The sequence below is a fragment of the Eleutherodactylus coqui genome, chromosome 3, assembly GCF_035609145.1.
Source record: "Eleutherodactylus coqui strain aEleCoq1 chromosome 3, aEleCoq1.hap1, whole genome shotgun sequence".
Taxonomy (NCBI): domain Eukaryota; kingdom Metazoa; phylum Chordata; class Amphibia; order Anura; family Eleutherodactylidae; genus Eleutherodactylus; species Eleutherodactylus coqui.
The window spans coordinates 314,541,170-314,553,965 of NC_089839.1; the positions used below are offsets into that span (position 1 = coordinate 314,541,170).

General features: G+C 50.9%; 1 protein-coding gene across 2 annotated transcripts; it reads left to right on the plus strand.

Moving 5' to 3' along the window:
- Positions 1–16: 16 nt before the first annotated feature.
- MMACHC (metabolism of cobalamin associated C) lies at positions 17–4,567 on the plus strand. 2 transcript variants are annotated; one of them, XM_066597973.1, is made up of 4 exons: positions 17–134; positions 847–1,041; positions 2,272–2,424; positions 3,321–4,567. In XM_066597973.1, the coding sequence occupies exons 1-4, from the start codon at positions 57–59 to the stop codon at positions 3,630–3,632; spliced, it is 738 nt and encodes a 245-aa protein (XP_066454070.1). In that variant the 5' UTR covers positions 17–56; the 3' UTR covers positions 3,633–4,567. The 2 variants fall into 2 exon arrangements, with proteins under 2 accessions (XP_066454070.1, XP_066454071.1); XM_066597974.1 differs by lacking the exon at positions 17–134 and adding an exon at positions 351–411.
- Positions 4,568–12,796: the final 8,229 nt, after the last annotated feature.

Here is a 12,796-nt window from a genome sequence, read left to right on the forward strand (position 1 = left end):
ACTCCAGCCCCGCCCCTGCACTACAAGTCCCATGAGGCGCCGCGGCTGGAGGTGTCATGGTCACACACGTGGGGATCCTAGAGAAGCTGCGGGGGGCACTAGAGCCGCGGGGCTTCGAAGTGCACCCCTTCCAGGTAAGCGGACGTGTGTGACCCGCGGCTGAACAGTGCAGGAGGCTCAGTGAGTAAGAGACCCCGGAGAGCAGCTATGACCTAGGAGAAGGGGACCAGATTTTCCCAGGGTCAAAGTGGGACAGAGGGGTGTGGTCATGGGCGGGGAGAGGGTGTGGTCAGGGGCGGGGCTTACCACAATGCCCCCTTCCCTAGGACAAGGTCCCAGCTGCTGCTCAACTACTACAGCCACTGGAGACTCAGTTGGTACTGGACTAGAGAACACGCCCAAGATAAGTGGGTAAGACACCAAGGAGTGTGTACAGCTGCCGGAGGCTCAGTCTGTGCTGGACTTAGAGAGTAAACCCAACACATGAGGCTCGGTGAGTAAGCGAACGGGGATCTATTAGTATATATCGTGTAGAGCTAGGAGTAGGCTCAGTGGGTAAGACACCAAGGAGTGTGTACAGCTGCCGGAGGCTCAGTCTGTACTAGACTAGAGAGTAAACCCAACACATGAGGCTCGGTGAGTAAGCGAACGGGGATCTATTAGTATATATCGTGTAGAGCTAGGAGTAGGCTCAGTGGGTAAGAGAATGTAATACAAACATGGAATTCAACTGCCCATCCTGTGTGACAGAGGTGGATGCGCAGGAGTACGGGGTATCACCAGCGTGACTCAATGAGTAGGAGACCTAGACATTGTAATTACTACAGCTTCTTATTTCCTGTGCAGGTTGGTTGGTACAATGGCGTCCTGGAGCCCGTCTTCCATCTCACTTACCCTCCTGACACGTTGGCGTTCGTCGTGCTCAGTGCACCCTCCATGTTTGAGAAGTCGTTCAAGCCTTTTCTTGCTCAGCACGAGCTGCAGAGCCTCCGGGACCCCATTGACCAGTGTGTGGCCCACCACATGACGCTGGCGAAGGAGGTGGGTGCAGCGAGTGCTGCTGGAGAGCACATGAAGTGGGGGGATACTGGTGGTTAGATGTGGGCGGGGCCTGGAGGAAGGAGGTTAAGTGGGGCAGAGTCTAGATCAGTGTGGGCGGGGCCTGGAGGAAGGAGGTTAAGTGGGGGCAGAGTCTAGACCAGTGTGGGTGGGGCCTGGAGGAAGGAGGTTAAGTGGGGGCAGAGTCTAGACCAGTGTGGGTGGGGCCTGGAGGAAGGAGGTTAAGTGGGGGCAGGGTCTAGATCAGTGTGGGCGGGGCCTGGAGGAAGGAGGTTAAGTGGGGGCAGAGTCTAGACCAGTGTGGGTGGGGCCTGGAGGAAGGAGGTTAAGTGGGGGCAGGGTCTAGATCAGTGTGGGTGGGGCCTGGAGGAAGGAGGTTAAGTGGGGGCAGGGTCTAGATCAGTGTGGGTGGGGCCTGGAGGAAGGAGGTTAAGTGGGGGCAGAGTCTAGACCAGTGTGGGTGGGGCCTGGAGGAAGGAGGTTAAGTGGGGGCAGGGTCTAGATCAGTGTGGGTGGGGCCTGGATGAAGGAGGTTGTGGGGGCAGGGTCTAGATCAGTGTGGGTGGGGCCTGGAGGAAGGAGAAGTAGTAGTGAACTGTAGAGGTGTCTGTAAGGCCTGGAGGATGTGGGCTTGGTTTATATGGAGACAGTTGTTCATGGGTTGGATTTGGATGAAGGAGGTTAAGCAGGGGCAGAGTCTGTAGCAATGTAGGCAGGGTCTATATGAAGGGAGTTAAGCAGGGTCTGGATCAGAGTTGGTTGGGCCCCGGAGGAAGGAGTTTAAGCAGGGGTGGGGTTTGTAAGAAAGAGATTAAGTGGGGGCAAGGTCTGGATCAGAGGTGGTGGGTCCTGAAGAAAGAAGGTTAAGCAGGGGCAGGGTCTGGATCACTGTGGGCAGGGTATGGAGGAAGGAGGTTAAAGGGGGGGCATAGTCTGGACCGATGTGGGTGGGGCCCGGAGGGAAGATGTTAAGCGGGGTCTGAAAAATGGAGTTTAAGCAGAGAAAGAGTCTCAGTGTGGGCGGGGCCTGGAGGAAGGAGGTTAAGCAGGGGAAGGGTCTAGGTCTGTGTGGGCGAGGCCTGGAGGGAGGAGGGGTTAGGCGGGGAAAGGGTCTAGGTCTGTGTGGGCGAGGCCTGGAGGGGGGAGGGGTTAAGCGGGAAAGAGTATTAGTCGTTCATCTGGAGTCTGAATACATTTTTGCTTCTTTCTCAGAGATTTCCTTTGCACAATATTGAGGTCCTCTACGACTACGAACTTCATCCGAACCGCCGTCCGAAGGCGCTGATGCAGACGGCGGCGCACGTGTCAGGAGCAGCGTACTATTACATGAGGAAGGACGTGGAGCCGGATCCCTGGGGGAAGAGGGTGAGTGTCTGCAATAATGACCGCCCAGGAGGAGGGACTGAGGGCTCCTGGTCATTATAAGGTCGTCCTCCGCAGGGTGATGGTTCTGCATAGTAAGATACTATGTATACAGTGCCAGCTGCTGCAGAACCTCTTCAGAAGGTGGACATGTCACTCACTGCTAACAGAAAACTTCACGTCTATCATACTTCTACAGCAGCTGTGGTGTGTCATAAGGTGATGCCACCGCTTCTGCAGAACCTCTTGGATGTGGAAAGATCGGGTTAGTAACTTACAGGGCGGAGCCGCGGCTGGGGGAGGGGCCACTGTGACATTGTCAGCCTGGTGCCGGTTTATTGGATTATTCGGCTGCATGAACCCTTGGCTTCTTGCAGATTACTGGGGACTTTCTCTCGGCGGATTCTGCTTCTTGTCCCGCAGGAATTCGCCTGTGAAGTCCATAACTGTCCGTGTCAATGATCCCTGAAGTTACGCGCCTCCGTTGCCCCGCGGGTCCAGCGCCACCGCCGCTCCCGTCCGCCCCTATGGGATCTGTTTACTTGGCCTACAGCAGTCACATGTAACCTCAACCAGTCCCTGTCCTGCGCACGCTGGCGGTGAAGACGGGAGCGGCGCCGGTGGACCAGCCAGAAACGGGGCGGGGAGGGCGTCCTTGTGCAATCCGTTTTTTTCAGGTTGCGGCTATACGATGATAGAAGAAGTCGCGCCGCCTTCCACACGCAAAAACCAGACGAGACACGGAGGTTAAAGTAATAAACGCGGGTTGTAATCTGTCCGTCCGCGCCGGTGTGCCCGCGGCCGCAGTGTGTTTTTAACCCTTTCCTGTTTTTTTTTTTTTTTTAAAGATGTCTGGAATCTTCTTGTCTTGAGTCCTTTGTTGTCTTTCCTTCCTGCAGAAGATGTACGGCGTCTGCATTCATCCGCGCTTCGGGGGCTGGTTCGCCATCCGCGCTGTGCTGGTCTTCGCTGATGTCCGGGCGGCGGGCTTGGAGCAGACGCTGCCCATAGACTGCGTCCCAGGAAGGGAGGAGAGGATCCGCCTCCTGGAGAACTTCAACTACAACTGGAGGGACGGGAAGTACCGGGATGCGCTGCCCGCGGAGGAGAAGTATTCCACCGAGCAGACGCTCTACTTCGCTACTCCACCTGCGGAGAGACTGAAGCTGCTGAAACTCTGGGGTCAGATCCCCCCCACGGCTCCCTGCTGACTGCGGCGGCCCCTCGGCTCCGTACATTGTGTTCATAGAGCATCATTGGAGGGACCCGCCCCCGCGGTTCTGAGGGCGGGGTCTCAGGTCTAGAAGGTTAAAAAGTGCAATTTTTGATGTGCGCTATTTTTGTAATGAAATGGCGCAGGTCAGCGGCTCCCTGAATGCAGGACATTACACGGCCGGTACTTGGTGATCGTTTCTGGGCTGTCATCTTTAATTTAAAGGGGTTTTACCACCAAAGACCTTTATCCCCCCACAACAGATCACTGGGACCCTCAGAGAACGGCGCCATGTGAACAGGGTAGCGGTGCGCATCCCTGACCGCCGCTGCATTCGCTTCGTGGTACAGGCGGAGGGTGTACAGGTGGTAGTCACACATGCACACTGCCGCTCCATCTGGGGCGCTGTTCGCTGGGGGGCGCCGATCGTTGCCCCCTATCCCGTCCCGTGGCTAAGTGTCTGTACTGGTAAAACCGCTTTACGTTGCGTTCACACCGGGCGGAAATACAGATTACGCAGCGTTCCCGCATCCAGTGTAGAGTTAAAATCCGCACCGTCGCCTGCGAATTTTTCTCGCTGTCAGCGCCTCCTCCACCCAGCGGCCTCTACGGAGCGCAGCGCCTTCCGCATCACCTGACCAGCAGTGCGGCGCCCGGTACCCGGAGAAAGGCGCCACTGATGGCGTGAAGAGAGGGGAAGGGCGGCGGAAGATGCTGCGTAGTTTAACTCTGTTTTGAATGCAGAAGTGTTATGGAAATTCGTCCGCGTTTCCGCCTGTGTGACCGCGCCCACAAGGCGATTCCCAATCTATAAAACTGCCAGGAATTTAAATTATTTTGTAGCTTTAAGATTATTTATTAGTAAAAGTTAGAGCAAAAGACGAAAAATGTTTATTTTTATAAGTAGATTCTAATAAAAAAAAGTTCTCTGCCGCTGCCATTCTGTTCACTGGGGGGAGGGGCTGTAGGTGAACCATGGGGGCGGTGCACATTAGGCAACTAGAACATCGTAGTGGCCATCTTGGACGGCTGAAAACAAGATCCTGTAGCGGCGGGTCGGAGTGACAGCAGGTAATATACCCCAATGTCATCCCAGAACTGGGGCCTTGCATCACAGCCAGAGCTGCCTAACAAAAAAAAAGAAACCCGCTGTTGGTCGCCCTTGAGAGTACAATAGTCCTAGAATGGTAGAGTTGGAAGGGACCCCCAGGGTCATCAGGTCCAATCCCCTGCTCACTGCAGGATTCACTAAATCATCCCAGACAGATGTCTGTCCAGCCTCTGAAGACTTCCATTGAAGGAGAACTCCCCACCTCCCATGGCAACCTGTTCCCCTCATTGATCCCCCTCACTGTCTAATATCTAATCTGTGTCTCCTCCCTCTCAGTTTCATCCCATTGCTTCTAGTCTTTCCTTGTGCAGATGAGAATAGGGCTGATCCCTCTGCACTGTGACAGCCCTTCAGATATTTGTAGGCAACTATTAAGTCTCCTCTCAGCCTTAACACAGTAACATAGTAACATAGTTCGTAAGGCTGAATGAAGACATCGTCCATCTAGTCCAGCCTGTTTATCCTCCTGTTTTGTTGATCCAGAGGAAGGCAAAAAAACCCCAAGAGCAGAAGCCAATAGCCCTTTTGGGGAAAAAATTCCTTCCCAACTCCCTAATGGCAATCAGACTGTTCCCTGGACCAACCCCTAATAGTTCCTACCTGCCTGTATACCCGGATTAACAATTAACCTAAGATTTATAACCAATGATATCCTTCCTCTCCAGAAAGACATCAAGTCCCCTTTTAAACTCCTCTATGGATCCTGCCATCCAGGGGCGTACCTAAAGGCTAAGGGGCCCGGGTGCAAAAGTTCAGCTGGGCCCCCCCCCCCCCCCCTCCATCTGTACCCGTACCTATACCTAAACCCTGCTCATTTACATACATGATCTAGCCCCTTGGCGTAAGCCTTCTCATTACGACTCCTTTCCTTGACTACGTAAAAACCTGTTGGTAATGTCTGCGGCTGCTTTCACACGGTCGCAAAAATTGCGTGAGATTTGTATGTTGCAAGACGTACAGATCGCACATGAATATGAACCCCATTGTTTTGAATACAGTCAAACACATGAGAATATGATGATGTGATGTGAGCTGGTTATAACACAACCCCTCACATCCGCGGGGGCGGCACACGTTGGCGAGTGTGATAGGGGGCATATGTTCACGGCCCAATATCAGACTCACTCGTGTGAAATTAGCCTGAGGCCGGCTGCACACGGCTAGATCTGCATTCTGGAATGTCGAGCTGGCATCCGCCTACGGATTCCGCAGTATGTACCGCCCAGCATGCTATGGAAAAGCGTTTTTTCCTCTACACGAGCAGAAAGCAATTGCGGTTTTCCGCTCACAGAGGAAAAATCCGGGCATGCTGTATTTTAGTGCAGATTCTGCCCGGGCGGCCTCCGTTGAACTCAATGCAAGCCGTGCGACCCGCCGCCCTGACATTGCGGAAAAGTCGCAGGCACACGCGTCATCTCCTAGCGACGGCGCTATACAGGAGATACACAGGTTACACCAGCATGCTGCATATCACTATATACAGGATGTATATCCCCCTGTATATAGTGGTATGTCCCATGATGGTGTAACCTGTGTATCTCCTATATATAATTATATATACACAGCTGGTATAACTTATACCAGCCATACATATATAATTACAATTCCTTCTCTACTCACCTCTGCAGCAGTCTCTGGGCAGCCTGTAATGGAAAGTCCCCCCGTCTTTTGATCAAGTGAGTAGAGCAGCACCAACCCCCCCTCCCCCCCCCCCTGGTAATCGCTGGCTGGCAGAGACTGATAGGCTGCAGCTGCAGTCTATCAGTGGGAGGGCCGCGCCGTGAGAGTCTGCAGCCTGTAATTGGCTGCCGACTCCAGTTGTAACAGCCCTCCCCTCTGCTCTTGCCGACCTGCGGCGCTGCCTCCCCTCCCTCTCCTCTCCCTCCTCCCCTCTCAGCCATCATGCGGCCGCTGGCGCCGGGCCCCTGGGCCCCCTCAGCTCAAGGGCCGGGTCGCGGTTGCGACCCCTGCTCCCCCCCCCACCGTACGCCAGTGCTGCCATCACCACGTCCTCAGGCAGAGAGGTCCACAGTCTCACTGCTCTAACAGTAAAGAACCCCTTCAGTGTTGGTGATGAAACCTGCTTTCCTCTAGACGTAGCGGATGCCCTCTTGTTACCGTCGCAGTCCTGGGTATAAACATCCTGGCAGAGATCCTTGTATCGTCCCCTCATGTATTTATACAGAGTTATTTGGTCGCCCCTTAGCCATCCTTTTTCCGGGGTAAATAATCCCAGTTTTGGTGCCTCTCTGGGTATTCCAGTCCTCTCATTCCATGTATTAGTTTAGTTGCCCTTCTTTGAACCCCCTCCAGTACTGTAACATCTTTCCTGAGCCCCGGTGACCAGAACTGTACACAGTATTCCATATGAGGCCTGACAAGTGCCTTATATAGTGGGGGGATAATGTTCTCGGCCCTCGCCCCTATACCTCTTTTACTGCACCCCAAGACTTTATTGGCTTTTGCAGCAGCTGACTGGCATTGGTTACCCCAGTTTAGTCTACAATCCACTAGTACCCTCAGGTCTTTTTCCATATCACTTTTCCCTAGCTGTACCCCATTTAGTACATATTGGTGACATCTGTTTCTCCTGCCCATGTGCAGAACATTACATTTATCAACATTGAACTTAATTTCCCATTTTTCTCCCCAAGCCCCCGGCTTATCCAGGTCTGTTTGTAGCCGCACATTGTCCTCCGATGTATTAATTATCTTGTATCATCTGCAAATATTGATATTTTGCTGTGCAGCCCCTCTATCAGGTCGTTGATAAATATATTGAACAGAATGGGGCCCAATACTGAACCCTGTGGCCCCACTAGTGGCCCAATCAGAGTACGAACCATTTATTACCCCCCTCTGCTTTCTATCTCTGCCAGTTCCTTACCCAGATACACACGTTTTCACCCAATCCGAGCTGTCTCATTTTGTATATTAGCCTATTATGTGGCACGGTGTCAGATGCTTTAGAGAAGTCCAGATATACGAGATCCATAGACTCTCCCAGGTCCAGCTTAGAGCTTACTTCATCGTAGAAACTGATCAGATTGGTCTGACATGATCGACCCTTCATGAACCCATGCTGGTGAGGAGTTATTCCCTTGTTCTCCTTGAGGTGCTCATCGATGGCGTCTCTCAGAATCCCCTCGAAAATTTTTACTGAAGTGAGACTTACCGGCCTGTAGTTACCAGGCTCACTTTTGGTCCCCTTTTTGTAAATTGGAACCATGTTGGCAATGCGCCAATCCAATGGTACAACGCCGGTCTTGATAGTGTCTAGAAATATTAGATATAGCGGCCTAGCTATCTCGTCACTTAGTTCCCTTAGTATCCTTGGGTGTATTCCATCTGGGCCGGGCAATTTATTGATTTTAATCTTCTTTAATTGCTTCCGCACTTCCTCCTGCGTTAGGTATGACATATTTTGCGATTGGTTTATTTTATTCCCCTGCATCTCGTGTGGCATTTCCTTTTCGTTTGTAAATACGCTTGAAAAAAAACTATTTAATAGATTTGCCTTCCCTCCATCATCTTCAATGATTTCTCCTGCATTATTTGTTAAAGGGCCAGTGCTCTCCCTGCAAATCCTTTTGCTGTTAAAGGGGTTGTCCCGCGGCAGCTAGTGGGTCTATACACTTCTGTATGGCCATATTAATGCACTTTGTAATGTACATTGTGCATTAATTATGAGCCATACAGAAGTTATAAGAAGTTTTTCACTTACCTGCTCCGTTGCTAGCGTCCTCGTTTCCATGGAGCCGACTAATTTTCGCCGTCTAATGGCCAAATTAGCCGCGCTTGCGCAGTCCGGGTCTTCTTCTTTTCTCAATGGGGCTCCGTGTAGCTCCGCCCCGTCATGTGCCGATTCCAGCCAATCAGGAGGCTGGAATCGGCAATGGACCGCACAGAAGCCCTGCGGTCCACCGAGCGTGAAGATCCCGGCGGCCATCTTCAGCAGGTAAGTAAGAAGTCACCGGAGCGCGGGGATTCAGGTAAGCACTCTCCGGTGTTCTTTTTTAACCCCTGCATCGGGGTTGTCTCGCGCCGAACGGGGGGGGGGGGGGGGGGGTTGAAAAAAAAAAAACCCCGTTTCGGCGCGGGACAACCCCTTTAATATAGTTGAAAAAACAGTTTTGGGTTGTTTTTGCTCTCTTTGGCGATCAGTCTTTCTGCTTCCTCCTTGGCAGTTTTGATCTTATCTTTGCATATTTTGTTTTTTTCCCTGTATGATTTTAGCGCTTCTTCGCTGCCTTGTTGCTTTAGTAGTTTGAACGCTTTCTTTTTTTCGTTTATTGCCCCTCTTACCGTCTTGTCGATCTGCATTGGTTTCCTTTTGGTTGAGATTCTTTTATTTTTAAAGGGAATGAACTGCTCACATGAGGTGATTAGGATCCTTTTAAACTCCTCCCATTTGTCCTCTGTACTGATACTTTTGAGGGTGTTGTCCCAATTAATGTTACTGATAGTAGTTCTAAGCTCATCAAATTGTGCTTTACTAAAGTTTAGTTTCTTTGTCGCTCCCTGATAAGGCTTCTTATTGAATGACAGCTGGAAGTTGATTATATTGTGGTCACTGTTCCCCAAGTGCCCCCCAACCTGCACCCCCTTTATACGTTCCGGTTTGTTAGTACTAGGTCCAGAATGGCCCTCCCTCTTGTTGGTTCCTGCACTAGTTGGTTCAGGTAATTATCTTTAATTACTCTCAAGAACTTATCACCCCTGTGAGATTTGCAGGTTTCGTTCTCCCATGTTATATCTGGGTAATTAAAGTCCCCCATGATAATTACTTCGTTGTGGTTTGACACCTCTTCTATCTGCCTTAATAGTAAGTTCTCAGTTTCTTCTGTTGCTTTTGGTGGTCTATAGAAGACCCCTATCAGGATTTTGTTATTTTTTCTTCCCTTTATTTCTACCCACAGAGATTCCACCTGTTCGTCTCCTACCCCTATATCCTCCCGTAGTCTCGGATTTAAGTTCGATTTGATGTACAGACATACCCCTCCCCCTTTCTGTTCCCCACGGTCTCTTCTGAAGAGATTGTACCCCTATAAATTCGCCGCCCAATCGCACTTATCATCCAGCCATGTTTCCGTTATTCCAACTACATCATAACTCTCATCGGTCATTCTCTCTTCAAGCTAACCCACTTTACCAATCAGGCTTCGTGCATTTGTCGTCATACAATTGATATCGTTATTTTTGTTTTTTAAATTCGTTTTGTTGCTATTCGTACTTATGGCTGACCTCACATTTCTAACTGTACTAACCCCACCCCCGTGCTCGACCCCCATTCCCATTTCTTTGACCCAGGTCGCTATCTACACTGGCTACCCCACTATTTCTCATTTTACCCTCCCCCCAGTCCCTAATTTAAACACTCCTCTAGTCTTCTAGCCATCTTTTCCCCCAGCACAGCTGCACCCTCCCCATTAAGATGCAGCCCATCCCTACGGTAGAGCCTGTAGCCGACAGCAAAGTCAGCCCAGTTCTCCAGGAACCCAAATCCCTCCTTCTTGCACCAACTCCGGAGCCACTTGTTTACCTCCCTAAGATCCTGCTGCCTTTCTTGTGTGGCTTTAGGTGCAGGTAGTATTTCCGAGAAAACTACCCTGGAGGTCCTTGCCCTAAGCTTGGACCCTAGGTCCCTGAAATCATTTTTGAAGGCCCTCCATTGACCTCTAATTTGTTCATTGGTGCCAACGTGCACCATGACCGCTGGATCCTCACCAGCCCCTCCCAGTAATCTGTCAATCCGGTCCGCGATGTGTCGAACTCAAGGGCCAGGAAGACAACACACCGTTCGACGATCCCGGTCTTTATGGCAGATTGCCCTCTCTGTCCCCCTAATAATTGAGTCCCCCACCACTAGGACCTGTCTAGCCTGCCCTACGCTCCCCGTCCCCTTCTCACTGGAGCAGTCATCCCCCTGGCGTTCAGAGGGCATGTCGTGCTGCAGCGGTGCTGGCTCTGTAATGGCACCCCCCTCATCTGCCAATCTTGCAAACTTGTTGGGTTGTGCCAGTTCAGGACTGGCCTCCCTGGTTCTCTTCCCTCTATCCCTCCTTCTTTCTGTCACCCAGCTTTTTGCCTGCTCCCCCTGCTCTTCCGTACTACCATCCGCCCCCGCCTCTACCCCAGGGAGTGCCTGCTCAGTGAGCGCCAAACTCCTTTCCATGATGTCAATGGCTCTGTGTGGCCAGTTGCCCATTTAGATCCAGGATTTGGGCTTCTAAATGTACGACGTGCTCTTATGCTAAACATTCCCAGATCCTTTAACCGTTCCTCATAGGACATGATTTGCAGACCGCTCACCATCATGGTAACTCTTCTCTGAACTTGCTCCAGTTTGTCTATGTCTTTTATAAAGTGGGGTGCCCAGAACTGGACCCAGTATTCCAGATGAGGCCTGACTAAGGAAGAGTAGAGGAGGATAATGACCTCACGTGATCTAGACTCTATGCTTCTCTTAATACATCCCAGAATTGTGTTTGCCTTTTTGGCTGCTGCATCACATTGTTGACTCATGTTCAGTCTGTGATCTATTAGTTTACCCAAGTCTTTTTCACATGTGCTGCTGCTTAGCCCAATTCCTCCCATTCTGTATGCGCTTTCTTCATTTTTTCTTGCCCAGATGTAGGACTTTGCATTTCTCCTTGTTAAATACCATTCTGTTAGTCGCCGCCCAGTTTAGCTCCTCCCTTCTAGATGACACGTGAAAATGTCTTCGGTGCTCCCTTAACCTCTTAGTGACACGCCCTACTTGGTCCAAAGGACGCAACGATTTTTTTGGGCATTTTTTATCTCCACTTTTCAAAAGCCCTAATTGTTTATTTCCCATCGCCACGGCCGTGTGGGGGCTGGTTTTTGCGTGGCGAGCGCTATAGTCTATATTGGTAACATCTTTTGGGGTACATATAATGTATTGTAAAACTTTTATTCGTTTTTTTTGTAGGGCCGGGAGAAAAACCGCCTAAATTCTATCAATGTTTTTCATTTCTTTGTTGTTTTCTACAGCGGTAATCGTGCAGCATAGATGGCATTATAACATTTTCGGGGGGGTCGGTACAATTACAACCAAAATGTATTTATTTTACAGTTTTTCAACTTTGGCGCCATAAAACCCCTTTTTGAAATTATTTTTTTGCATTGCTTCCCCCACTTACAGTCCAATATCCACTGCATTAACCCCTGAATAACAAGTGCTAGCATGGACCGTTCTACTAATTACTGTGGACTTAACGATCTCCATCTTAAGTGTAAAGTAAGAGCTGCGCCTCGTTGAGGGTTTCTTAAGCGTAAAGTTACGTGATGTCCCAGTCGCTGTTCCTCTCTGGGGTGCGCAGCGATGGCACCAAGGCCAAGAAGTCGTCCGTCCCTTCCTCTAACTCTTGTTGCAGAATGTGAGAGTCCTGAGACGTTACTGGAAATCTCCTAGTAGGATGAGGGGTAAGTTCTTCTAACCGGAGGCAGCGAGTGGCGGAGCCCACAGATCATCCCCTCCCCGCCGGCCGCTGCTTTGTGTCTGGCTGTCCTGGTTGACGACACAATTCCCCCCGCCTCTCGGACATCTCCGGCCTCCTGAGTTACTTCTGCTTTTTTGATCTCCAACCTTAAATTACCAGCCGCTTTCTAGAATGTCGAGAATGTTATCACGCTCCGGGCCAAATCCACGTCCACCCTGGAGGGGCGAATACGACCCGTCCGTGAAGATGTTTGTTTGCTTCAATATTTAAGCCATAAAGCTCTTTGTGCAGAACTACTTAAGATTGATCCTTTTGCCCCAAATCTGACCGACTCCGCGGCAGCCAGAAAGCCGGTGGCGGATTCCAGCAGCGGCCGACGCTCCACCAGATCTGGGCTTGCTGTTATCTTATGTGCAACTCAGGCGGTTCTACCCAAATGTAACTCACAATCAGTAACATTTCCCCCAGAAGGAGAGTGTGAGTGAGTGAGTGTGTGAGTGAGTGTGTACACACACACTCGCTCATTGTCAGTAACATCCCTCCCCTAGCTTAGATACAAGATGTGATGCGGGCGTAGAGTGCCCCGTT